This window comes from Astyanax mexicanus, chromosome 6 (assembly GCF_023375975.1).
Source record: "Astyanax mexicanus isolate ESR-SI-001 chromosome 6, AstMex3_surface, whole genome shotgun sequence".
Taxonomy (NCBI): domain Eukaryota; kingdom Metazoa; phylum Chordata; class Actinopteri; order Characiformes; family Acestrorhamphidae; genus Astyanax; species Astyanax mexicanus.
Genome location: NC_064413.1, coordinates 33635873 through 33663841, shown reverse-complemented (window position 1 = coordinate 33663841; position 27969 = coordinate 33635873). Strand labels below are relative to the sequence as shown.

At 37.4% G+C, this 27969-nt stretch overlaps 3 protein-coding genes across 5 annotated transcripts; all 3 read left to right on the top strand.

The window, feature by feature from the left end:
- The first annotated feature begins 362 nt into the window (after positions 1-362).
- Positions 363-10012, top strand: mrps15 (mitochondrial ribosomal protein S15). Its single transcript, XM_007249621.4, has 8 exons — positions 363-621; positions 4765-4827; positions 4962-5037; positions 6904-6952; positions 7161-7245; positions 7369-7427; positions 8385-8576; positions 9666-10012. Exons 1-8 carry the CDS (start codon positions 486-488, stop codon positions 9774-9776), a joined length of 771 nt encoding a protein of 256 aa, XP_007249683.3. The 5' UTR covers positions 363-485; the 3' UTR covers positions 9777-10012.
- Positions 10013-10110: 98 nt separating this feature from the next.
- LOC103032252 (cornifelin) lies at positions 10111-12581 on the top strand. The gene is made up of 4 exons (XM_015605894.3): positions 10111-10486; positions 11202-11340; positions 11642-11778; positions 12035-12581. The coding sequence occupies exons 2-4, from the start codon at positions 11232-11234 to the stop codon at positions 12131-12133; spliced, it is 345 nt and encodes a 114-aa protein (XP_015461380.1). The 5' UTR covers positions 10111-10486; positions 11202-11231; the 3' UTR covers positions 12134-12581.
- Positions 12582-13861: 1280 nt separating this feature from the next.
- Positions 13862-25653, top strand: oscp1b (organic solute carrier partner 1b). 3 transcript variants are annotated; one of them, XM_022673743.2, is made up of 11 exons: positions 13862-14103; positions 16114-16161; positions 16516-16670; positions 20883-21050; positions 21330-21410; positions 21690-21793; positions 22306-22434; positions 22859-22928; positions 23018-23157; positions 23632-23695; positions 23952-25653. In XM_022673743.2, the coding sequence occupies exons 1-11, from the start codon at positions 13992-13994 to the stop codon at positions 24069-24071; spliced, it is 1191 nt and encodes a 396-aa protein (XP_022529464.1). In that variant the 5' UTR covers positions 13862-13991; the 3' UTR covers positions 24072-25653. The 3 variants fall into 3 exon arrangements, with proteins under 3 accessions (XP_022529464.1, XP_007249687.1, XP_049336350.1); XM_007249625.4 differs by lacking the exon at positions 16114-16161; XM_049480393.1 differs by lacking the exons at positions 13862-14103; positions 16114-16161 and adding an exon at positions 14110-14412.
- The last annotated feature ends 2316 nt before the right edge of the window (positions 25654-27969 follow it).

Here is a 27969-nt window from a genome sequence, read left to right as displayed (position 1 = left end):
GTTCACTAAGGTAACTGCCATATTGGAAAGCTATTAAAATTGCAATCAATCAATAAAAAAAATAAATACATAAATAATATTATGAATTATTATTATTTTTTAAATAAATCACAATTTATTCCCACTTAGTCATAGAAAAATTGGCTTAGCAAACATGATAAGGAGAAGATTCAGACAAAAAAAAGTAAATATTGCCAAAAATTTAACGATATATAATAAGTTACATTATTTTTTTCAAACCTAAATACATAAATATATTATATGTGTTTTGTATGTTTTAAAAGATAATTTTATGTATATTATCGGATAACCCCCGGTCGGTGCGGTTCCGCTCCGGTGCAGCAGGTGGAGTGAGAGCTGAGGCTGCAGGAGCTGTAGAGGAGAGGAAGGCAGGGGAGAGATGGCCGCCTGCATGCAGTGAGGAGTGAAGGACTGTACTGACTGTTCAGCGCTGACTGTAAGAGAGAACCAGAGCCGGGGAGAACATGCTCCTGAAGAACACCGTGATCGCCTCTGCGGCGCTGCTGCGAACACGGGCCGCTGCCTTCAGCTCGAGGAGCGGCATGAGTGTCTCTCCGGGACAGGTTTACAGTAACCTCAGCCGGACCCGGACACCCGGCAGTATGTCCACACTCTTTATTCATATATATAATGTATATACATAATTACCTAACAAACTAACTACATCAGCCCAGCTGACCTGAGAACAGCTCCCTCACCGCAGAACTGTGTGACTATCAAAATTATGAGGGCTTTCTCTGCGTCTTCTCCTTACTGCAGTCTTAGTGTTTTACTGACCGTTAGTTAGCTTAGCTTATCTACTGTTGGTAACTACTAACTAATCTTCTTTTATAAGTTAAATGTTAGAAGCACGCTGCTGTTTTCAACCAGTCGGTTAAGCTAGGTTGGCTATATGTAGCATTGGTTCAGTGTGTGAAGAGACACAGTGGATTTAAATGTGCAGAATTACTCTGTGACCATTAGGTGGCGCTATAATTCTATATAAAGCCCTATATATTTGAGCTGGCAAGTAGCATTTTCAACACAAGGAGACGCCTTTCACCTCTTATTTAAAATATATCTAGCTAAGTACCTCATGTCAAGCCTCTTATATTATGTGGACTTTAAAATAAAGAGTAATCATATGGGTAAATAAGTTCTTAGATTTAAAATATGTAAAATCTTCAATTTTAAAGTGGCCATTTATTGAAATAAACATAACATTTAGGCCCAAGTGAGTAAAAGAAAGATTCTAGTTGCTAAATTGTAAAAAAATTAATTAAATTTTAAGAATGCAAAATCCCAATATTGTCACAGTCACGCAAAAGCCTTTATTTAATTTTTTTTGTTTTAATTTTCATTTTTAAATCGTTTGAATCTGGGTTATACTTCATATTGTGTCAAAATGTCATGATGAATGGACCAAAAGACATTACATAACTTTACTTCCATATAAATATTTTTATATCTATTTGTAAATATATATATATATATATATACACACTGCTCAAAAAAATAAAGGGAACACTCAAATAACACATCCTAGATCTGAATGAATGAAATATTCTCATTGAATACTTTGTTCTGTACAAAGTTGAATGTGCTGACAACAAAATCACACAAAAATCATCAATGGAAATCAAATTTATTAACCAATGGAGGCCTGGATTTGGAGCCACACACAAAATTAAAGTGAAAAAACACACTACAGGCTGATCCAACTTTAATGTAATGTCCTTAAAACAAGTCAAAATGAGGCTCAGTATTGTGTGTGGCCTCCACGTGCCTGTATGACCTCCCTACAATGCCTGGGCATGCTCCTGATGAGGTGGCGGATGGTCTCCTGAGGGATCTCCTCCCAGACCTGGACTAAAGCATCCACCAACTCCTGGACAGTCTGTGGTGCAACGTGACGTTGGTGGATGGAGCGAGACATGATGTCCCAGATGTGCTCAATCGGATTCAGGTCTGGGGAACGGGCGGGCCAGTCCATAGCTTCAATGCCTTCATCTTGCAGGAACTGCTGACACACTCCAGCCACATGAGGTCCTGCATTAGGAGGAACCCAGGGCCAACAGCACCAGCATATGGTCTCACAAGGGGTCTGAGGATCTCATCTCGGTACCTAATGGCAGTCAGGCTACCTCTGGTGAGCACATGGAGGGCTGTGCGGCGCTCCAAAGAAATGCCACCCCACACCATTACTGACCCACTGCCAAACCGGTCATGCTGAAGGATGTTGCAGGCAGCAGACCGCTCTCCACGGCGTCTCCAGACTCTGTCACGTCTGTCATGTGCTCAGTGTGAACCTGCTTTCATCTGTGAAGAGCACAAGGCGCCAGTGGCGAATTTGCCAATCCTGGTGTTCTCTGGCAAATGCCAAGCGTCCTGCACGGTGTTGGGCTGTGAGCACAACCCCCATCTGTGGACGTCGGGCCCTCATACCATCCTCATGAAGTCGGTTTCTAACCGTTTGTGCAGACACATGCACATTTGTGGCCTGCTGGAGGTCATTTTGCAGGGCTCTGGCAGTGCTCCTCCTGTTCCTTCTTGCACAAAGGCGGAGGTAGCGGTTCTGCTGCTGGGTTGTTGCCCTCCTACGGCCTCCTCCACGTCTCCTGGTGTACTGGCCTGTCCCCTGGTAGCGCCTCCAGCCTCTGGACACTACGCTGACAGACACAGCAAACCTTCTTGCCACAGCTCGCATTGATGTGCCATCCTGGATGAGCTGCACTACCTGAGCCACTTGTGTGGGTTGTAGAGTCCGTCTCATGCTACCACGAGTGTGAAAGCACCACCAACATTCAAAACTGACCAAAACATCAGCCAGACAGTATAGGTTCTGAGAAGTGGTCTGTGGTCCCCACCTGCAGAACCACTCCTTTAATGAGTGTGTCTTGCTAATTGCCAATAATTCCCACCTGTTGTCTATTCCATTTGCACAACAGCAGGTGAAATTGATTGTCAATCAGTGTTGCTTCCTAAGTGGACAGTTTAATTTCACAGAAGTTTGATTTACTTGGAGTTATATTGTGTTATTTGAGTGTTCCCTTTATTTTTTTGAGCAGTGTATATATATATATATATATATATATATATATATATATATATATATTTAAATGAAATGTAAAGGAAAAAATGGCTTGTGCATAAAATCTAACTATATGTGTATTGTCAATATGACAACCATAGCTGTTCACTGTTCGACTGACAGTGGATTTGTGGGTTTACTGCATCTCACTTTAGCTACATTTACACTTTTAGACTAATCTATAACTTTACTAATTTCAGAGAGAGGTTACACATAATAGCAGTTAATATGTAGAAAGAATAGCAAACACATGAGCAGATATAATATGTCGGTGGCATATTTAATTATCTGGAGAAAACTGTGTTTTTCTATCTATGCTAGGGACACTACATTAGAGCACCAGTCTAAAGGTTGGACACACCTTCGCATTGAAAGTTTCTCTTGATTTCTTTCTTTTTTATTTTCTAGGCTGTAGATTAATGTTAAATACATAAAAATATGGGACACATGTGAAATTACATATGTGTAAACACTTAAAATGTTTGGCCTCCACAATCCCCTGATTTAAACCCAACTGAGATGGGTGATTTGGAATGATCTGGAACACAGCGTGAAGGATGTCGAAAATCATAAAAAGAAAGAAAAAACTAACATGGTGGTTGTGTTGGTGTGTTGTGCTGGAACAAGTGGATTAGACTCAGCAGGGCTGCTGAAAGTTTTAAACACCTGACTGTGACTGTGGGCTGTGTTCTGTGACCATAGATTGAGGACTAGAGGATGACCAGCACAAACCAATTCTTTACTATTAAAGAACAGGGTAAAAGGAAGATAATAAAATTAGCTGAGAAACAATGTGCTTCTGAGCTCATAAAAATATCAGTGAGTGTAGAAACAATGAGGAGGTGTTTAAGTTGTGGTTTATTGGTGTAGGTGATTCATTAAAAGTTAGACTACACATGTGTATCCCAGTTCAAGCCCTGCATAGTTGTACTGCCTGGAGCATTATCTATTTGCATATTACTGTTGTTGCTGGGAAACCCTCAAAGACAGGGTGTCTACTGGACAAAAGGACTTCCAGTTATTGGCTTAAATTGTATACTCTTGTATTAAGCTTCTATGAAAAATGAGAAACTACACACAATGGTACTGGTATCATATCAGTAACAGTAGGGAAGTTCTGGCTTCAGACTTATATAATGTAGTTCAAACTGAAATTTGATGACATACTTAAGGTACCCCACAAGAACACAGTATTTGAGTAAGCCGGTCTAAAAATCACTGTTAAATATATTTCTTTATAATGTTCACACACAAAAGAAGTTCTAAATTATTATTTTTTTAAATGTACATATACACACATCAACATCACCATTTGCACACTAGAACATGAAAAGTATAGGAATTTTGGACTGACGTCTTTGGTCTGTCTGAGAGGTAGAGTTAGATGAGACGTTCCTTTTTGCCAGACAGAAGTAGTATGTGTGGGAGTGTGGAAAGGATGTGGGCTACCATAGTCATTTCCACCAGCCCCCTATACGTGACCTGTTTTCCTTGGTGTCATATCTCAGATGGTGGAGTCATCTTTTTAAGTTTTAAATGAGAATCTTCTTCTCACTTTAAACTTTGTGTTAACATTTTAAATTGTACATTTTGTGCATCATTACATTATTTGAACTTACAAAGTATTGTCATGCATTAAACTATGACTAAAGCTGTTTGATCATATGTTTCAGGTAATGAAATCCTCACAAGCCAGGCCGTGAGACAGTATGCCCGAGCAGCCAGAAGAAAGCCAGGCAAGTTAAAGAGCAGTATTTGAGCAGGTTTATATAAAACATTATGATGTTTACTCTGGTACATGGTAAAATTCAGACTGAAATGCTTAGCTTACTTGGCTTGCTTAGCTTTACTATGTTTTTTTTCTTAACAGAATTTCAGAGTCAGCTGCAAGACTTATCGCCATCAATGCTGAAACATGAATATGCTTCTGTTCCTGTTGCTAACACGTATGCTTCCACTTTGTATTTTTTATGGTTTTAACACTGGATTAAATGTTTATCCTGTTGTATGTGTATATTTTAGTGGCTACTTAATGTCAAACTTTGTTGTTGGAAATGCACTTCTGCTTGATGCTTATTGGGTAAGTTGCAATATTATGCACACTCAGCAATGGATCTAAATTGTTAAGATAGAAACACACTTGATGGTGCAGTCTTGTGGTCCACCAAAACTGCGGTTTGATATCCCTATTCGGCAGTTATGGTCAGATGTTTACATAAACTTGTTACAGCTTTTTTTCAGGTCGATTTCTTTGAACTGTTCTGTTTTCTGGAACAGAATGAGTGTACAGCACATGTCTTCACTGGAGTCTTATGTTTTGGAGGTTTTCTAAAATATACACGCACCCACATAAACCTGTCACAGTTAATGCATTATTGCATAGTGTTTCTTTAGTAAAGACATCCCATTAATGTGAATGAGCCAGTATGATGACTGGGTTTATTTACTGAAGTCCAATGTCTGAGTGTTATTAATAATAAAACATCTAAAATCATGCTATTATATAAACATGTTATAAGTGCAATACAATGGCCTTAAATAAAAATAATATCATTTATTACAGTTACTTAGTAATGGTGTCAGGGCTGTACACACTTAAACTGCTGTTTTATTGGTGCTATGTTTCTCATTGTCTTTTAACTTGCCAAGGCCTCTTAACTTCCTGTTAGTAATGATGACTGACTGCAGCTTTTAGCTACTTTGTACTCACATAAAAAGGGGCTGTTTGAGCCACACAAATTACAGATGAGCTCAGTGCATATATATATATATATATATCAGTTTAAACACAAGTTGTTGCAAATATAAGTGCAACTTTTTGGAAGGTATAGCCACTTTGTCACTTTGCCACTGTATTTAAACAGCAGGTAAAATTGCAGGTAGAAATCAAATCACCCACGTGTCTTCTTTTTCATCATATGTGAGACAGATTTTATCTATATGTCAGTGTGAATAGCAAAAACACAATTAATCTGACATTTTACATTCAGATTTAGGTCAATATGACATGTGGTACATATCTGATTCCGCATTTTTTGTGGATTTTTCCATCCAATATGTTTTTTCGATAATCCAACTCAACAAAAAATAAGCACAAAATAAATGGGACAGTGGTGGCTTAGTGGTTACAACACTGGGCCATTGATGACAGCGCTGTAGGTCTAATACCCAGGTTTGACAAGCTGCCCCCACAGGGCCTTAAACGTCAAATTTTACTCTATTACTGCATAGATAAGCTAAATGCAGTGGCTACATTCTGTCTGTGTAGTGAATATGGTGGTAAAATAAATACACTGAGGAAAATGGAGTAAAGGAAAAGTGAGGCAGCTGTTTGGGCTGAAGTCTCTGTTTAGGCTAAATTAAAAGGGGAAAAATATGATCTCTTATAAAACATAGTTTAAAGAAAACAAGGACACAAACTCCTTAATATCTCATGTGTTACTGTGAACAAAGCTGAAACCAAAACTTTGTGTGAAGCATTTCCCTTTTTTGCATGCATGTGCTTTATAAATGTAGCTTTTAACAAAGCCCAGAACTGCACTTTCAGCTGAGAGAAAATTGGCCTGATGGTCAGAAACAACCCAAGCACTGGCGCAAGTTACAGTCCTGCCACAGTCCTTTTTATAAGAGTTTTAGAAGAAGAGAAAATTATACTGTATATATAAATTCTACATTAAGAATCTTAGGCTGTGAAAACACATAAAAGGTACTGCATCCCAGTTTCAAGAACTTACCCTCCCTTGATTGCACAAAAATCTACGATGTCTCACTGCAGTGTCTTATGCAAATCTTATTGTGTCATATGTTTGCAGAGTGGATGATGTGGTGAAGAAGCTTCTCTCTCTGGAATTTGCAAGCCATGTATGACTCTCTTTCTTTGTAACTGAATGTTATCTTGTATTCTCAGCATGTGCTTGTTCTCTTTTGAGAACACAATTTTCGGGTGCTTGTGGTTTACCCTTTGTGCTCATACAGCATTTTTTTAAGTAGTTCCGAAACAAACATTATAATGGTATTTTTCTGTGTAAAATAATTATTCAGATTAATTATTTGCCACTTTTATATTCAGAGTGAAAAACTCCGCCTGAAAAAGGAACAGCTGATTGAGAAGGTCCAGAAGGATGTTAATGACCGCAGCTCCACGGAAGTTAAGGGTGGGTTCCCCTTTTTTTTCCCCATTTGAGATAAGCAGGGCTTTAACCACTTCTCAATCTCAGCTTGTGACCAAGTCTGGATTTGTGTTAATGCACTTTCTTTCTGACTTGTTTGTGTTATAGTGGCCATGTTGACAGCACAAATACGCAATTTTCAAGAGCACTTACACAAACACCCCAAGGTATGTCAGAAGCATGAGCATGATCTTTCCTGTCTGTGTATTCTGCAGTCATTAAAGGTGTGAGAGAACATTTCACAGTCCGTCCTCATCACACCCTCAGACAGGATATCCTGTACGCACATAGATCAGCAAGTTAGTATATTTCACCACATAGGCATGAAGTTATATAGTGAATCTTGTAAAAGAAGATGATTTAACAAGAAGACAAATGGTATTGTATACAATACAATATCACACTAAATACACAAGTTCATTAGCCATTTATCCATTACACTTACCAAATAGGTTAAATTTATAGGTTTTATAATTACTGACTAGATTTTTGATTACATGATTTGTAAGTCGCTTTGGACAAAAGTGTCTGCCAAATGTAATGTAATATAATGTGATGATCACAGTGGTTAGTGGGTGTTGCAGTGGATGGGCATTTTTTTTTCGCATTTGCATTATGGGTGTACTTTTTATGTCTGTGGCTTAATATATATTTTATGTAATGTTTAATGTTTTTTCCCCAACCACTATTCAGTCATTGATCCTCTAGGCCTATGTCAGTGAACAGTTTGTGACCATAGCCCCTCCTTTATTTATTTATTTATTTATTTATTTATTTATTTATTTATTGGTTTCTTTTTAACATAGTAGTGATAGTGAGGTGTGTGACAACCTATCCAGCACTATTTGTGCTAGCATCATCCACACTGCCATGTCAGTAAAGCCAAATCAATATCTGGTTAATAGATGTCCGATCTCTTAACCTTTCTTAATGTTTGTCAGAATAGATTGTGGTTTTCATTTTGCAGCAACATATGGGCTACAATCAGTAATATTTTATGCAATTTATCTACAAGGTATATACCTACATAAACAATGAACTGTGAAATGTATGTAAAGATACTGTTACTGCCATATCAATATCCTCTCCCTTACTCACTTATCTGATTCTGAATATTGCCTTAGGACAAAGCTAACAAAAGATGGATGCTGATGAGCATTGACCGCAGGAATAAAATTCTAAAAGTCCTGAGAAAGACCCACTATGAATCTTTTGAGAAGGTTTGTCAAGAGCTGGGCATCACATATACCTTCCCTCAAGAGTACTACAGACGAACTACTCAACGATGGCTGGCCAAGAAGGCCCTGTGCATCAAGGTAACAAACAACTTACCTTTTTCTGTAAAGAGGAATTACATTTAATTTAATGGTTCTCTAACCCAAATGCGCATGTCTTGTTTGAACCATAGATAAACATTATAATTATACAAAAAATGACCCCCAGTTGAGTCTAATGATTCATTAAACAAGTGTCCAGCAGACACATGACTATAAAAGGGTGTTACATAGCAAAGATTTAATTCTGTCAGCAATGGCACCACATAGAATAGAGATACCACAAGACCTGAGAAAGAAAATAATTTCTTAACACAGGAAAGGCGAGGCTTCACGAAGATCAGCAAAGCTTTATTATTAGACGGAATACTTTAGCAAATATGATACAAAAATGTAACAGTTGGAAGTTGGAACTGCAACCATCTCACATAATCGTCTAGGCCATCCATGGAAGTTAACACATAGACAAAAGTCTTCTGATGAGAAGCGTTGGGGGAAAATTCAAGCAGCATTCAAGTTTACTGCAGTTAGCTAAAGAGGTAGAAAGCCAAAGTAGGGTGACTGTTACACGTGACACAATACAGTACACTGCAGAGGAATGACATGCATGGGTGCTGTCAGGGAGCTGCGTTTCATTTTTGATATTGTAAATTCCGAGGTGTACTGGTCTATATTGAAAGAATAGATGCTGCAGTCACTCTGTGGCATTGACTGTTGTGCACTTTTTCAACATAACAATGACCCAAAGCCACTGTTGCATTTCTGAAGAAGATGGGTCAAAGTGATTCAGTCGCCAAGGACATCTCCTGATCTGAACCCAGTCACCTGTGGGGAATTCTGAAGAGACGCTTTCCATTCAGCATCCAGGATCTATCTAAAAAATATATAGGTTGTAATATGTCACATATGTCACAAACTTTAGATGTTATATTGTTCCAAGTTCATATTGAGAGCTGTAGTTAAACTGTATAAGCAGTTGTGGGAAATGTGGAATGTTTTACATCATTCACTCTGCTCAACATCCTGTGTTTCATCATCAAACATTGAAAAGAGAGCCTTAAAGCAGATCACATCTTAATGCTTTATTAGTGGCGCATGTTATTTATCATTTTCTTCCTGTGTTTTTCTTAGGTCTTTAAAGAGGTCCAGAAGCAGAAAGCAGAACAGAGAAATAAAATGAAGTTGAATCAGCAGAACAGTGAAGCACCAAGCACTACAGGTGCCACAGGAACTGCAGTATAATTTTACACAACAAATGTAAAAGGCTAATCATACAAAGGAAGCAAAGCTAAGAACTGATTACTTAAAGTTCCGGCAGAAGTTTATTTGAACATTTACGTTTATTACTCTCAACTGTATTTGATGTCCTTTAATGTTTTATTTGCTAAACCTGTATCAAGACTTCCCATGCACTCTTCCAAGTGAATTAACCTTGTCCATCTATCCACATTACTAAATAAATAAATTGTGCTGTCTCACCCTTTTAAAATTCTCTTTATTGCATCAGAGACGTATTTCATGTTAACATTATCAGGTTTACCCATCATACTATCAAATTGACAGCTAATGAAGATTTGAGGCAAAGATAAGTGACAAATGCAGCCTGATGCAGTTTGTGGTTGTGGTAAGAAGATCTAGCTTCTCTGTGCACAGCTCTCTGAAGTCTGTTTTATGACAAAAAGAGCATGATGGTCATATGTCAGGAAGTGACAGAAGTTCAAAGTAGTGATACTTTAACTAGTGTCACTCTCCTCTTTTGTTGTTTAATTATGGGTTTAGTCACATTTCCTATTGCGTTAAGCAATTCTGGCCTTTTCTTGTGATCAAGTGTGTGTGTGTGAGTTCTGGGCTGCGTCGGAAACAGTGCAGGCGTGTTGCACTGTGCGGTAGTGTGTCACAACTTCCTTTTGAGCTTAGAGATTCACATCAAGAGGATCAGAAGTACATACAAGGTAAGTTATTTTAAGTTAGTATATGTTTTAAAGTTATTTCTCAAAATAGGAAACAATTGTTTTGTGTTGTGTTTTATGATCTTTATTTTATCTTTGGTTTTGTTTTTTACATTTTCCAGTCTGAATTTGAGATGTATTGTAAGTTTACTTCAGATTATATATTAATCAGATTATACCGTGTGAAACTGTTTTCAGTTAATTTTTGTGTATATTCAGAGAGTGTAGTACCTCACTGCTTGGATAAAATAAGTCTTGGAGTAAATGTCTTTTGGTTGATTAGGGTCTTAGTGTAAATTAGGGTTGTTTTTTAGCGTCTTTGGACTTTCGAGTCCACTGTAGTTACTTTAATACATTTGTTACTTTGGAGTTCATAATTCATAGAGGATGTAAAGAGTTACATAGGATTTTTGACCTTTTTGATCAATTTTGGATTTTTTAACAGGAACAAGAAAAATCTAAAACATTTTTTGTATTAATTTAAACATTTTTAATAAAATGACTCAGAAGTTAACTTTAACCCTTAACTGATTCTCAGCAAGCCTTTAGTGCACCTAAATGATCATGGGATTCTACTTAATTTTACACAAACTGGCTACTTTTAATGTATAACTGTTTCTCAAGGCTTCTTGCTATATCTAGAAATTGATATGTAGCATTGTTTCTGTTGGCTCTTGCAAAGTATTTTTTCTTCTAACATGGGAACATTTCGTTTCAGGACTTTATTGACAACTTTAGATAATCTGACATGTCGAACCCAGTAACTTGTCAGCCAGCAGCAGGCTCATATGGGACCAATGTGCAGACAGGAGAGTGGAGCACAGGCCTCTGTTCCTGCTGTAGTGACCTGCTTGTGTGTAAGTGCTTATAAAAGACTTCAGTATGTGCCTTTTAAAACTTCCCAGCCTGTATTGTACACAAAAAGGATCAATCAATCATTTTAAAGTTTAAAATGCAATTTGTTTGAAAATCACAACTCCAATGTGATGTCTTTTTTATTGTTTTTATTGTTCATATTTTATTGTATTATTAATATATACTGATTGCTCCCTTTAACACTTTTTTTGTTATGTAATATTCATAACTGCATTGTAAACTCTCAAAGCTATTACACTTATTACAAATGCTTATGCTTTCTTTGTTTATCTGTGCCCCCAGGTGCTGTTGGCTTTTTCTGTCCAATTGCATTGGGATGCTACACTGCTAACAAGTATGGAGAGAATGCCTGTCTGGCATGTGTACCTGGAGGCATGGCAGCTATGAGGACGCACATGAGACTCACCTATGGCATCCAAGTGAGTTACCCGTTTTTACTTTTTGGCATGTGTGAATTTAGCAGCTGTTCTATACATTGCCTTTATGATCAACTAACCCATAGAAATGTTCTAAAATAGCTTGTAATATATAATATTTTCCAATCCATTTGACCTCCATTTAAAGACGTGTTTTCCTTCTACTCTAAAGTTACCACTCTTTCATTGTAGTATATGATATCAGCTCATTATCAAGTTATGTAAGTTTTACCAATTTGTTCTTCTTTCTATTTTTTAGGGTACCATATGCAACGATGCCTTGATGACCTGTTGCTGCGGAGTGTTTGAGACATGTCGAATGGCCAGAGAAATCCGTATTAGGAATGGAGAGGCATAATCTTGTGTTACTACTGTAACACTACTTTGTAGCAAAGTACCCCAGTCACTTTCCTCTAATTTTTGTAAAAAAAAAAAAAAAAAAAATCAGTCAAAGCATTTGTTTGATTTAATATAAATTTGCTTAATAAATTATAGACATTTAAAATGTACATGTTTAACAACATACTATTTCTGCAAAGATTACAAAGTAATACAAAATGGCAACTGAAACAGTCTTGCCTCATGGGTCTGAAGTGGTGTGTCTTTATTTACCAAACCACATTTTCACAGTTGCAACCTGTGAACTACTGCTCCATCTACAGCAGAGTATCAGCTTGATTACTGTATTGGTACCACTGTATTGATAGATCAGTGCATTATGTGAACTTTTCTGGAACCTGTGTTTGTGTCATCTTGAAGCAGATTTCTTTGTATTTGTAATAAAGAAACTGTAATGTCTTGAAGAAGCATTCTGTGGTTTATTGAGCATTTCTGGTGTAGAATGGCCTCATGGGTACTAAGTCCATGTTGCTGCTCTTTACTCACCATGGTACATATCCCATGGCCTTTGCCACAGACAGACAGATCTAAAGGTATTAAACAATACACTGTAGTCTTAAGCAGTGGTTCCCAACTGGGGTTTTGAACAAGTTAGTGTTTTACGTACCAATATACCTGATCTAACTAACCAACTAATTAAAAAACGTTAGGTTGTAGCTGCATTCCAAAACCTAGGCTTCAGTTGAGGAGGACTGAATACTAAGTAGGATTGTTCTTAGAAGACTCCTTCTCAGTAGCTTATTAGTCACAAATATGTCTGATGTTTTGTGATAATGCCCCACATAAGCTCCACTTTGTTACATGTTGCAAAAAAAAACTTTTTTTAGAAAGTTAAAATTATAAAACTAAAATTGTCAAACAGGCTTAGTTTTTCTGCCTTTTTGCTAAATCATGATTATCAAGAGTTGTTCAGTGAATTTTGGGTAACCAAAGACTGAAGCAAGTCATTACTGCAAAGGATACATCAGTTGAATCCTTAAAATTGCTCTGGATGTTTGCTGCACTTTGGAACTTTGATGTAAAGGCCTGGAAATTCAGCCCACCCTGACTGGAGTTTAAGTTTTTCGAAGCAGCTAGTGTGTTAATAGAGCAGGAAACCATTAAAATGTGCAGGCCAGGGAATCCTCTGGGATCAAGGTCGGGATACTTTGGGATCCTTGAACATGAGAGAAGCAAAACAAACAATCATATTCTATGTCGCATGAGATATATCTTAAATATGAGAGAATTTTGGGTTGCATTTCAGTCAAACAGTCAAAATGTCAAATGCAGTACATGTAGGATATACAATACCTTTTTTATCCTCACAGCAGAGAAAAGACCAAAACTTTAGAAACGCTGAGGATACAGGAAAATACAGTCAAAAGTTCACAAGGAGACATTCATTCTCATTTAATGACATCAGTACTATACAAAAATACCTATGCCATTATTAAGTAAACAAAAAAGTAGTTTTGAAACCATTACTTTTACTTGAGTAAAGGAAGTATTTTAAACCCTAGTATTGGTACTTCTGCCTGAGTAATGAGTGTGAACATTTTTTACAGGTTTTGAGGGGTCTTTAATCTTTGTTATGGCCCACCATCACACACAGCACAACAGTACTACACAACTGCCACTTCTGCGCATGTGCGGAGCGTACATCAGTATGGTTGGTTCTGATTGGTCGTTGTTGGTCGTGACCTGGCAACCGAGTGAGAGCTTACCGACGCCTGCTGGTCCTGCTCGGCTTATTCTATTAGCGATAAATCCTCGCTCTGCTGCGGCAAACTGCAGCGATTCTCACCGCATTCTGCGTTAATTACACTACAGACAAGATGTCGACGAGAACACTGCCCTTGCTCTTCATTAATCTCGGCGGAGAAATGCTGTACATCCTGGATCAGCGCCTGCGAGCCCAGAACATACCTAGCGATAAAGCCAAGAAAGGTGAGGAGCGAGCCTGCGCGAGCTGAGCTCCAGCTGAACTCAGCACTGTCTGACAATAACCAGCAGCAGCAAAACGACACGTTTATAACCTTCTCCTTCCTCTTCAAATGTCCTAAAGTACATCCAGCCCACTGGACAACGTTAATTTGTAGCTAACAGGCTGTGAATGAACACTGCAAGCTAGCTCAGCTAACCTGCAGCTAACAACAACAACGACAAGCTGTAACGTTAGCTCCATCTCTCTGCATGTGCTCGGCTTTTAAACACGACTAATGACCAACCTAAAGTAAAATAAAAAAAATAAAAAAAGTTTGTACACTATTAGAGGTTCATAAAAAAATTCACAGGGAAATGTGAGAAGCACTGCTAACCTAGCTAGCCGGGTAGGCTGCATTCCTTTATCCGTCCAGTGTATAAGCTACAAGCTTATTCCACTGTATTTGTTTAAAATTATATGTACGTATGTTTTTATCGTAAACCTGCCTATTTGTCATTTTACTTTTCTCTCTCTTTTTTTCCCATGCAAAAAAGTCTAGCCCAAGACCATATGCCAATCCAGCATAAGAACATAGAGTATATGTTTGCATGTTTTTTTCTTAAATGACCAAACGGTCTTGAGTTAGATTTTCTTAACAGGGATGTGGTGCACTGTTTTACATATAACCCAGTAAATAAGTCTGAGATGTAACAAGATTTAAAAATAAAAGTCCAAAACATTTTAGAAACTTCCTGGTTAAGAAAAAACAAAGCAGGTGTTTACCTGTAAGGGTGGTCAGCCTGTTGAATTTAGAACATGTAGCTATATAGACTATGTATCCTAATACTTTTCCAAAACATTAAATTTAAATTCTGTTCAACCAGTATATGCAACTGTAGGTTGAATTTGACAGTTAACAGTTTAATTTTAATGGTACCCAAGAAACAAATACCAATATAACATGTAAACATAAGACTATTTCAACTTTAGATTAGGTCAAAATTACTCTTAAGTGTAAAATAGCATATTTCTGCTTCTTTTATGTTTTTTATTAACTTTGTGTTTGCATATGTTTTATATCTCAGTGTATTTTTCAGTGGTCTTTGAGCTCAGTCAGTGTGGTATACTGTAGTAGGTACTAATAAAACATAAATTCCTAAATTTCATGTAAATGTAAAATCCACACATTGGGAGGATGTTCAGTTCCATAAGCTCCATAATTGTACGATTCATGATGGAACAGCATATTTGAACTAATGCTAATGCTAGTGAGGCCAATTAGCTAAAAATTACACTGACACAAACTTTTGGCAACTTCCCATTAATGCCAGATGAGTGGTAGAGAGGTATGTATAATGCCCCCAAACCTGAGCTGTGTTCTATAAAATGGTGGTGGTTGTAATCAACCAATATCCTGACCTCACTAATGCTCTTGTCATTGAATGCAATTAAATCCTCACAGCTATGCTCCAGCGTCCAGTACAAAGCCTTCCCTGGACAGTTATTGCAACAAAAGCAGGATCAACTTGTTTTAAATATTATTGATTTCAGAAGAAACCATGAAGGAGCCGGAGTACAGACAAAATTGTGTCTGTATAGTCTATGACTTCTTCCAAAATGTCTCAAAAATCAAGTGGATCATCTTCAACTCCATCATTTTCATTATCTATCCCAAAACTGTTAGGTCAGATATGTTCTGTTTTAGATAATGAAATGAATGTTTTTATCTTATTTTTAATACACTATTTGCTTTGGATTTTCCATATTTTCATATTTTTGGTTGATGAATATTATGTTTAACACTATTTATAAAAAAAACATGTTAATATGTGCTGTGTGTAGTTGTACATTTTATGTAAATAACCTTTATGCAATATCAGCATTGCTTGATATCTTTACTACGTGCAGAAGCCTGATCTAACACTTAAACATAAATCTATATGAAAATGGGAAAAGGATAAAATCACTGTAGATGGCTGGCTCTATTTTTTTCTAGTTGATAGCTTCTCCATCTTCAATATATCCTTTTGCAGTCTTTGTAGCCACTGTAGCAGAATGGATAGAGGAGGACAGAAAAAGAGGTATTGTTACTTTGCTTGCTTTGCTGATGGCTTTAGAGTACAGTAGCATGCGAAGCGTCTGCAAGAGACAAAGCTGAGCGAGCAATCACTTGCTGGTAGATTTGGGGCTCTTTTAATGCTTAACTATTTTGCACAATGCTTAAGTCATTTCATTAATTCATTAAAAACAGACATGTAGGCCACCTGTGCAGTACTGCAGTTTTATTTTTATTTTTATTTAAAGCTACAAGTGCAGCTTTAAGCTGAGTCGTTTTAGCTTTGTAGTTTCTAGACTGCATTGTGCTTACTGGGGTGCCAACATCATACCTGGAAACTGGTTATAGACATGTGTTTATTTGTTCTGTGTTATGACAGTCATGAATGACATCATTACCACTATGTTCAATAAGAAGTTTCTGGAGGAGCTGTTCAAACCTCAAGAACTGTATTCCAAGAAGGCCTTGAGGACAGTCTTTGATCGACTAGCCCATGCTTCAATAATGAGACTTAATCAAGCGAGTATGGACAAGGTAAGGGCAGCAAACAATAATTTTTTCCACACATTCATACACACCGTGCCATGCTATGAAAATGAGTATTTTATCTTTTTGTGGATTGTGGTATTGGTGGACAACAGACAAGCCAGTAGTTAACCACACCTGTGCACACATTTCGTTTCCACCTTGGCATACTGTGAAAATCTCATACCTTTTGCAATCCTAGTGTGTTTGTTGACTGCACAGATTCCATCTGTCCATCTGTCACAAATGGGGAATATGATTGTGTATGTTTTGCTTTATAACTACATTTGCATTAGGGAACACAGTGAATTTATTTACAATGTGGTGAATGCAAAAGAGAGACAGAGATCCAATACTGCATCTTATTGCATCTAAAGCTACAAGCTAGAGTTCTCTCTGAAAGTTGTCCTATCAGCCAAAAACGTGTTTGTGTTTTCGTGTTCTGAGATGTTTGTTTAAAAGCAGAATTGTTTTGTTACAAACAGCAAGGAAAAATTACAAATGCATTAAACAAAGAGTCTGCAGTCTCAGGAGGCTAGTGGGCCTTTTGTGCTTAAAGGACTACTAGAGCCCCTACACATCTGTATATTTCCCTCATCTCACACCAAAGCCACATACAATAGCCAGTATATGAATAACAGATAAACTAGTTAATATACAGTGAGGGAAAAAAAAGTTTTTGAACACCCTGCGACTTTGCAAGTTCTCCCACTTAGAAATCATGGAGGGGTCTGAAATTTTCAACTTAGGTGCATGTCTACTGTGAGAGATATAATCTACACAAAAAAATTGGATTTTGGCTCATTCCTAGACATAGGCTGTGACCGAAATGGCTCCCTACTCCCTCATTAGTATTGCGCTATGTAGGGAGATACTAATAAGTTCAGTAATTAGTGGTAAAACTGGAGTGAATTCGGACACTAACTCATCATTATCATGCACCAGCACCGGTCGCATAAACACACACGGTGAGGGGGTTGAGCTGTGTTTAAAACTCCATAAACACACTGAACTGAGCTCTGAATTAAAGATAGTGAAGCTCTGAGCTGATCATGAAGTTATTTATCTGCTTGTTATATTCACGCTGTTTAAAAGATGATCCTCACATTACTGAACTACATGAAGAAACTCTTAAAAATAGCAGCGTACACCGGCTCGCTCTGTTGCTAGATTGGGTGGTATCATGCCAAATGTCGAGTTGTATCTGAAATTGTCTGGAGGAAACGCTGTGATTTGACAGGTGAACAAAACTACCAAATGTAAAGAGTTTGGAAATTTAACTCGGCGGATAGTTAGATATCTAACCCTTCAGAGACGGAGCTTTTAGTCCTGCTGATGGAAATTTGAAGTTGTGTTTATGTTCGTTATTATATGTGAGTAAGTTATTTCTTTCTTTTATTGCTTGCAATGTTGTTTTTATGTACTGTTTTTACATTTTTGTTTCGTGTGTCCAATGATACAAGGCACAAAAAATAATACAAATATGCAGATAAACTCATTTAAATATCATTCTTTGTAATCAGTGATATTTAAGATATTTATGATATTTTAGTTAAGATCATGTTGGAACAAACCCTGTAATATTGTTAGTATGACGAATATCAGCTGTTTGGGTGGTTTTCTCAGTAAATTTGTGGATCTGAAACATGTTTTACCCTGTGAATTGGTTTTATCTGAATCCCACTGTAACAATCTGGCAACCCTGGTGGCTCGCTGTCCGCTCCGTTTCGTCGGCTGTCTGTTGCTTAGTAGCGAGACCCGCAATGCATTTTGGGACACATTCAGCTCGCTTAGTAAGCAGCGAAGTCTACTATAAATCATGATGCATTATGGGAGTTTTTAGTGCCCTCAAAATCACGTTCGAATCCCCCCTTAAGATTCGGACACTCAAAGAAAAATGGCTGACATACTCAATAGTGCCCTAACTAGTAAATAGGGAGCCATTTCGGTCACAGCCATAGATCTTCTCCAGATCAGGCTTCTGGGCGGTCACTGAGAAACACAGAGTTTGAGGTCCCTCCAAAGATTTTCTATAGTGTTTAGGTCTGGAGACTGGCTAGGCCACTCCAGAACCCTTGATTTGCTTCTGACGGACCCACTCCTTGGTTATCCTGGCTGTGTGCTTTGGGTCATTGTCATGTTGAATGCCAATGCTCTAACTGAGGGAAGGAGATTCCCCCAAAATCTCGCAATACATGGCCCCTGTCATCCTCTCCTTAATACAGTGCAGATGTCCTGTCCTATGTGCAGAAAAACACCCCCAAAGCATGATGCTTCCACCCCCATGCTTCAAAGTAGGGATGGTGTTTTTGGGATGATACTCGTCATTCTTTGTCCTCCAAACGAGTGGAATTAAAACCTAAAAGTTCTATTTATGTCTCATCTGACCACAGAACTTTCTCCCATGACTTCTCTGGATTATCCAAATGGTCATGGGCAAACTTAGGACGGGGCTGGACATGTGCTGATTTAGGCCGTGCATGACTTTAAACTACAACGTCATAGACGTCTCTTTAGGTCATCGGCCAGCTCCTCCTGTGTAGTTCTGGGCTGTTTCCTCACCTTTTTTAGGATCATTGAAACGCCACGAGGTGGGATCTTGCATGGAGCTCCATTCCGAGGGAGGATGACAGTCATGTTAAGCTTCTTTCATTTTCTAACAATGGCTCCAAAAGTTGATCTTTTTTCACCAAGCTGCTTGGCAATTGCCCTGTAGCCCTTTCTAGCCTTGTGGAGTTCTACAGTTTTGTCTCTGGTGTCTCTGGTGTCTTAGCCATGGTCTTAGCCATGTTAGTAGTTGGAGTCTTACTGATTGTGTGGGGTGGACCGGTGTCTTTATGCAGCTAATGACCTCAAACAGGTGCTACTAATTTAGAATAATAAGTGGAGTGGAGGTGGACTTTGTGGAGGCAGACTAACAGGTCTTTGAGGATTTTTTTTATATCTCTCACCATGGACATACACCTAAGTTGAACATTTCAGACCCCTCCATGATTTCTAAGTGGGAGAACTTGCAAAGTCGCAGGGTGTTTAAATACTTATTTTCCTCACTGTATGTGTGAATGAATGACCTTTCATATTGAGAAAGTTCCTGTTAAATGTCAAAAGACAAATTACCACATGCGTGAGTTTTGTGACATTTAGCAACAGCCATTGCATTTTAGTGTCCTCTCACGTGGTATTATGTTTTTTAGTTTATTTCATTTGAGTTATGTACTTCTTAGGAAATAATGGTTTATGTTTTGGTAAGCAGCAAGCATTTGGTAAAGCATAACTCCTTGTTTCTACATCCATTACCAGTTTTTCAGCTTCTCTGATCATATGTCCTATATAACTCTATAGTCCTAAATAGAATCCCATTTGTAGTTCTATAATTATAGAGTATAGCCCATCTTTTTCTCTGCATACGTCATTATTATTATCCTTTCAACTTTCAAGACCCTAAAGGACCACCACAGAGCAGATATTGTATGAATGATGGGTCATGCTTGCACTGCAATGACACTGGCATGGGGGTGGTGTGTTATTGTGTTGTGCTGGTATGAGGGAATCAGACACAGAAGTGCTGCTGGAGTTTTTAACCCCTTGTAGATAAAAAGTCAGAGATAAAAGCTCATCTGGGTTTAGAAACAAGGTCATAATGTTATGCTTGATCTGTGTACATATAAAAATTTACCGGTTGCTGACATTGTGTCAAATAGTACATGACAAAACGTACTTTAGGGACAAAATACAGTGTGGTCAAATTATTTAAAAGCTATAACATTGGATTAATGGTACATGTTATTATTATACATGTGTATTTACAGTTTAATATGTTGTTGACACTTGACCTGAAATTGAATATTCACTTCTGCAAACTGGAGAGTTTCCACCTGTTATAACATAATACATGTCCTACCACAGAACAAACCATGTGAATTATAAGGTGTGAACTGTGGTAATTGGGAATACAAAGGTGGTCTGTAACAAAGCTGACAGTATGTTTTGTATGATGACAGTATCCTATTCAGTTTTGCAACCACACAGGGCCCATTGAGAAACTGCTTCTCTTTTTTGGATGCTATCATTAGTAAAGACTAGAGTAAAATCATTGTGTTAGTTAAGTATAAGAGGAACAGCAGTGCTTACTGTTTGCATGAGTCTGATTTAATAAACGTTTTAATTGATTTATGGATATATGGATCTTAATATATTTGCTTTCATTTTCCCCCTGTCCAGCTTTATGACTTGATGACCATGGCATTCAAGTATCAAGTTCTTTTATGCCCTCGCCCTAAAGATATTCTCCTTGTGACCTTCAACCATATGGATGCAATCAAAGACTTTGTAAGGGACACCCCCAGTATTCTAAGCCAAGTGGACGAAACTTACAGACAACTCCTAGAGGTATTCAAGCCTTTGGTCATGTTTGCATTAAAATAATCATGTGCCCATTACATTTTTGTGGCCATTATTGAGTTGATGAATTGATGTGTCCCATACAACCATGGAATGACACGTGTAAAGGTAAAAGTATTTGTTTCCATTTTTGTTTTCTATTTAATATTTGCTATTATGTGCCCTACTTAATTGAACTACTTTTGGGCCTGTAAATTTTATCCCGGCATCAGGATGACCATAGCAATGTTATACAATGTACTAAATCACATGTTTTGTAACTTTCAGATATATACTTCTTTGTCTGGTGGAGAATTTCAGTTAATTAGACAAACGTTACTCATCTTCTTTCAAGATATGCACATAAGAGTAAGTACACTGAAAAATAAGTGTTTTTTCATTTACTGTAAAAATGCCACAATCTTTTTTTGCATGACGGCATTGATATTCATTGTAGTAAAAAGTAGTTTGTGGTTTTGAACACATCTTCCTGCTATGTAGCATGTCTAAAAACATATATTTATAAGTTTAGTGTGGTAAATACTGTAAAAAGCATGGTGCTTACTGTAGATAACATGGGAGCAGATAAAGGCAGTTGAATTGGAATGAATGCTTTATGTTTAAATTCTTCATTTTTACATTTCACAGGTGTCTATATTTCTAAAAGACAAAGTGCAAAACTCCAATGGACGCTTTGTACTGCCCACTTCAGGACCTGTTCCATATGGCACTCAAACTCCTGGACTTATCAGGTATAAATTTGTATTCAGAATTCTTTATAAGTATCCTGTTAATCGTTTGAACAGTCTTCTCAATTGAACCATACAAACAATGCTGTGCAAGAACAGTAATCGTCCTGTTTATCTTGACTGTCAGTCAGCCTTTTACAGAGTTTGCATTAGGCAGGAAGGTTTTGTAGATAATTCCATTAGCAAAGTACTGCTAGACATATATCCCAGCTATTTTTAAATTGAACCGGTGCACATGTAGACTTTCCAGGCTTGTAAAAGGATTGAGTACTGCTAACACCATCAAGACTCGGGCTAAACAGATTCAACAGACATGCCAAAAAAAAAACAGCAACAAACTTTTTGTATAAGAATAATAGTTGCAAATTGGTGTATGGTATATGATATGAATTTACAATTTTGGTATAATGATCAAGTGGCACCATCTGCTGATGACTATATTTTGCTGATATTATTGTGCCCCCTACTGTGCATGGTTAACTTTTAATAGTGTTGCTGTTGTCTCTGTTCCTCAGAATGTTTAGCTGTAGTGGTGAGGAGATAAAGAGGGTACAGTTCCGAGATGGAGGAAACTACACTGCTGCCCTTCGTGAGGGTTCCTTTGAGTTATTTGGTGACAGAGTTACTAAACTGGGCACAAACATGTAAGTGACACTCTGCATAGGATTGTACAGAGTTTTATAGTCCTATACATGGTTACAGCCTTCTGGTTTGCTTTAATATTAACTCCTAATACAATTTCAATTGTGTACAACTAATGTTTTTTTCAGCAAGAACAGGGTATTTGTAATTGAATCTGTGAATAATTTATTTCAATGCAAGAGTCTTTCATTTTGCTTTCTTTTTTCAGTTTGCTAGTTTTTTCCCCCCACCATTTTCTTTTGCTTTGTTCATATTTATATATTCCCATTCACCCCCCTCTCACTTTATGCATGTTAACCCTTCTGGCTGGACACACTTTTAGATGTATTTATGAATAAATTATAAAGTCCTAATAGTCCTCAATTAAGGAACAAGCAAAAGTGACAGGAGTGAGAGCAACAGTGAGCTCTAAATATTTCCCGACAGGTATAGTGTGAGCCGTCCTGTGGAGACACACATGTCTGGAACCTCCAAAAATTCTTCACAACACACCAAGGTAGGTGGTTGTTGACCAGTCCCAAACATAAAACATTGTTTATATTAAAGTCTTATTAAATACATTGCTTTAATTCTGCCTTTATGAAGGTTAACACACTACCAAACCCACTGGCAAAGGAGGAACTAAATCTGCTTGCTAAACTAATGGGTGGTTTGGAGGTTCAGAAGCCAAGTCACACTGACTCGGGTTTTCGTGTCAACCTCTTTGCAACGGATGAAGAAGAAGAGTATGTTTGGTTTTTTTTTATACTATTTTTTTACCAGATCTCATTCTCTGTAGTTAATGAAACATACAGCTCTGTATTTGGGCTTAGGTAACACGCACTGTGCACTGATTATGGCTTCTGTAACAGAATAATGATAATTATGCCTCAAAACAACAATTGTTTACCTAATGAAGCACTAACTGAATCTTTTGCAATGACCCTAACAGTTCTGTTCTAAACAGGATTGAGGGTTGCACACTAGACGACCCAATAATATGATATAAAAATAGAACTAGAGAACTAACTACACAAAAAAGTATTTAAAAAAACTTTGATTAGCTACAGAGACTGTTTTTTGTTTCTAATTATAATAATATTAATACATGATTAACTGTGCAATTTGGCACAGAGTTTCCAAACATATGTATAAAACTGTAGCTCACTGAAACAGCAGTGTTTTATAAGTCTTACTGGAAAGGTCATTGTCGCCCACAGGGAAGCTTTGATAACGAGACCAGAGGAGCTCTCTTATGAAGTTATTAATATCCAAGCAACCAAGGTAAGGCCAGTACCTGTCTACAAACAGTGTTTCACATTATAGAATGTTCTGTTCTCTCTAATTGCTTCTATTAAAAAAAAAATACAAGTACCGAGTAATCCCTGATTACAAATATCCCACACATGTTCAGACAGTGTTCCATGTAATTGGTCTTTTACTGTCTCCCAATAAAGTGCCAAATTTACAGTAGGTCAGTTGAGATAAGATGATTGCTGGCTTCCTCATTCTGTCATTGATCTCTTGGTCTGTGTTTCAGGACAAACAGGCCAATGCTGAGTTGGCAAAGATCATGGGAGAGTTTACAGAAGCTGGAGACTCTTCCCCAAGCTCTAGCAGCAAAGGGGATGACCTGTTGGCTATGATGGATGGCCTGTGATGCGGAGTATATGCAGTACATGTTGGCTGCTGTTAAGCAGGCTTAGTACTGCTTGAAGCTCCACAGTGTCTCGCTCAGAGAGCCTAGAGACCTGCTATGTCACACGACAGCAACACATGGAGGCTAATATGTGTTTGTGTTGGTAGAGTCGATCATGGTCAGACACTGTTCATCTTGTTTCAGCCTTTAACCTTTCTGAGATCTTTTATTCTTGGCCCAGTTTTTTAAAAGCTTCATAGTGTCAAGATCATCTTAAAAGAGTGTTTCACTCTATCCTCAATGATCTTTGTCCTAAGGGACTTTTGGAAGACCGAGCCCTGATGATCAGTTACAGTGCAATCCTGTTCTATAGCTTTATGTACATTTCCAGATCTTTCAAGTCCAGACGCTACAAGTCACTTTACAAAACTCTCTATAGTTCCATCAACATGGATGGCCTAAAACACTGGTAAGGGTCATGGATCATGCAGTAACATAAGGAGGTAAAAACCAGTCAACCACATCAGCAGTGTGTGACAGTTTGTATTTCCTATTCAATACTCTTGTGCTGGGAGTATTAATAAGTGTGTGTGTGTGTGTGTGGCCAACTACACTATTATGGTATATAACATTAGTGGCCACTTATAACATGAGTTAGTCCCACGTGGGATAGAATAGTCATGCACAGTAACTCGTTGACTCAGTATAACGACATGCCTGACAGGAAAATAATTGGCTTAGATATACTAAAAACACCCTTCAATTTAAATAAATCTTATTAAACTATGCAGATATCTTAGGGCTAACCTCATATTGGCATGCGCCACAGCCCAACAACTGGCTTAGATGCACTCAAAATACTACAGAAGATGAGTGAGATTAGCCGTGGCTGTACAGTTTCATGACATTTATTTAAATTGCAGGTCAAATGAGTGTGTATATTTTTGTACATACTGTATTTGCACATTCATATATATGAACATTGCTGACCTTTTTGTATATTTGGATTGTTTTGTGATTGGATTTAGAAAAAAAAAAAATTCTCTGGCCAGCAATGTGCACACACCTGAGATATATTGAAGAGAACACAGATTGATCTGCTTTTTTAAAGTGTCAATAGATGTCTCAGAATACAGCTCATAAATGGAATTAATTTTACAAATAGATAATTATTAAGATATATTAAGACAAGGAAAACTGAAAAGCTGCTGAGAAGCCTGGCAGAAACCTAAGTGCACTTGTCTTGATTGTTTAGCACAGATCAGATCCTTCATTTGACATGTTTTGTGTTTAAAAGTACATTTGTCTGTATGCAGGTTCATATCTCCCTTTAAGAAAGTACCTCTAGAAGAGTTGTTGCGGTATCTGACTGTGCAGATGTTGAGATTAGAAGGGAGGTGTTACACATACTTACAATAATGTTCAACTTTTTAATGAAACATGTTTGATGGGACTAAATGTGTATATTTTTTCAGGTGTATAGAAGGTTGATACTTTATTAAAGATTGTGGTATTGCCTACTGAGGTTTGGATGTATTTTCTGTTGTGTTTTGTTGGGATATTACTATGAATTAGTTCCATTTCAAATAAATGTGGAACCATACAGTTGTGTCTGTGTTTTTATTATAGAGTATGTTTAGCTTGTAGCTAACACTAGATGGTGCTAATGGTTAATAATGAAAAGGTGGATAGATGGTTAAAACGTTTCAAATCACCTCCAATACCTTACTTTTTATGTTACAGTGACCTGCTAGCACATAGCAGGTAGCTAGCAAAACTCGTAACACTGGAAGCAAACATAAACATGGCATTTTCCTACAATAGGTAAGAGCATATTTGTCAAAAACTGCCTAAAGCATCATGAAAGCCACATTTTATGTTTTATTTTCCCAGACTGTTAAATTGAGCATATAAACAGCATACTATCAGAACATCTCTGTGCGCCTCTGTAAATTTGAATAGCATTTGCTAAGCTGCAATACACCAGGTAACCAGGCTGGAGAAACTACAATATCAACAGGTCAGAGTTCCCAAAAGCTTGGTAACGTAATTTACTTAGTTAACTAGTCCTAAAGATTTTTGTGAGCTGGGCGTTTATAAAAAGTTAAGTATTTTAAATAGTTTAACTCGCTCCCAAATTAAAGTTTTATCCAACCTATTCCTAAGGTGGGTTTTGCCTGCAGTTTAGTAAACAAACACCAGGGGCCGCTAGGGGATCTGCAAAAATCGGAGAAAGAAATATATAAATATAATTAATATAATCACATGATATGATCATATATAGATATAACCATATATATATATTGATTGATTGTGGATAATCGTTCTACTAAATGCATTATCCATTGCAGCTGTTAATGATGTGCACAGTTTGGCAAATCCCTGCAGAAAAGTATGGCCAATAAAGTATGAGCCCTGTGTGCAACAAAGGCCAGGTGTGGTCTGGAGGTGAATGAAGCCCCCAGCACTGTGGAGCTGTTAAACTGTGTTCTCTGCAATTATGGTGCTTCATCCAGTACTTTAGGGATTAGTTGTGGAGTTGGGGGTGAGGTGAGGTGATGATCATATAATGATATAAAATCCTTAAAGCAATCTTTTAATACCACTGATTTTGTTTAACCCAATGGCATTGTTGGTTAAAATATTTTATTTTCTGAGTGTAAGTATGTTCTATCTACAAAGATACATCTCCTTATTCTAAAAAAAATAATTACTCTTAATGAATTTAACATTTTAAAATATAAACAATAATGTGCCATGTGCAAAAAATGAGTGGCAAGTGAGCATGCTTTCCCACAAGGGAATGAATGTAAGTGCAATTCATTCATTTATGTGTAGGAGAAGGATACCTCTCCCACGACTTTACAGATGAATAAAGGGTTTTTTAGAATTGCTTATTAGAAAAGCCATCAAAAGACCAACTGTCTGAGCAGCGTGGGTGAATGAGAGACAGTGGGCAGTAGGACATGATGACTAGCCTGAGTGGTTAGCCAATGATTCGTGTGCACTGTTGCAGAAGCAGATTGCATCGTCTGTTCTGAACTAGAGTATAATATGACAGGTTATTAAGACTTTTTGATGGAACATCAAATTGAGCATTATATTCTTAATATGCTTTATAAAGATAAGGTTATGCAATGCAGTGTTTCACAATCCTTGTCATGGAGGCACACTTCCCTGCCTATTTCAGTGTATTTTATTTTAAATGTGCTGTTTATGATTCTGGAGAACAACTTGTTGATATTTAAACTCATTAGCATGACAAACACACCCTCTCAGTGCTCCTTCAGAAGCTCTACATTTTTAAATTCTTGCATGTTGTGGATTAGTTAGCTGTTGTTACAGTTGCTGCTGTTAGTTGTTATAATTTATCACCAACATTTGCAAACTGAACAAAACAAAACTATTTCTTTGGAATAGCAAACATAAGTAAGTATCAAGAGAGAATAGAGCAAGTTCCGCATTCCTTGTCATGCCTTTCTACACATTGAGGTCTCTATATATATCTTCATCTGATTAGTGTTGTGTAGCTCAGTCTGAGCCATTATGTTTGTATCCTAGAGTTGTGTATGAACACAGTTCTTTTCCAGCGAGTTAACAGACTGGGGAGCTAGCTATCTGCATGGTAACATTTGCTTAATTTTACAATTAAGGTTTACTGGATTAATATTTTATGCAGCATCTTTAATTGAACGTAGAGTGTAAACGTGACATTAACAAGGGTTTACATTAAAAGGTTTGCAACTCTTCTAATCAATTTTGACCCAACTGGCAAGATGATCCAAAAACTATACGACTACCTAATGCATTCCTTTATGATCATTCTGTCACCTTATAATGGAGTATATGGTGTTGCAGACAGTTTAGAATCCTTCAGTTGCAGTTAAAACTGACCACTCAGGCTATTCATCATGTGCTA

Bases quoted from the DNA above. Each gene is read 5' to 3' on its own strand.
- mrps15 (XM_007249621.4), top strand. From the start codon at position 486: ATGCTCCTGAAGAACACCGTGATCGCCTCTGCGGCGCTGCTGCGAACA. The intron at 4,828-4,961 runs GCAAGTTAAAGA...TTTTCTTAACAG, and splicing joins AGCAGCCAGAAGAAAGCCAG to AATTTCAGAGTCAGCTGCAA. The intron at 6,953-7,160 runs GTATGACTCTCT...TTTTATATTCAG, and splicing joins CTCTGGAATTTGCAAGCCAT to AGTGAAAAACTCCGCCTGAA.
- LOC103032252 (XM_015605894.3), top strand. From the start codon at position 11,232: ATGTCGAACCCAGTAACTTGTCAGCCAGCAGCAGGCTCATATGGGACC. The intron at 11,341-11,641 runs GTAAGTGCTTAT...CTGTGCCCCCAG, and splicing joins CTGTAGTGACCTGCTTGTGT to GTGCTGTTGGCTTTTTCTGT. The intron at 11,779-12,034 runs GTGAGTTACCCG...TCTATTTTTTAG, and splicing joins GACTCACCTATGGCATCCAA to GGTACCATATGCAACGATGC.
- oscp1b (XM_022673743.2), top strand. From the start codon at position 13,992: ATGTCGACGAGAACACTGCCCTTGCTCTTCATTAATCTCGGCGGAGAA. The intron at 22,435-22,858 runs GTAAGTGACACT...ATTTCCCGACAG, and splicing joins ACTAAACTGGGCACAAACAT to GTATAGTGTGAGCCGTCCTG. The intron at 23,158-23,631 runs GTATGTTTGGTT...TGTCGCCCACAG, and splicing joins GCAACGGATGAAGAAGAAGA to GGAAGCTTTGATAACGAGAC.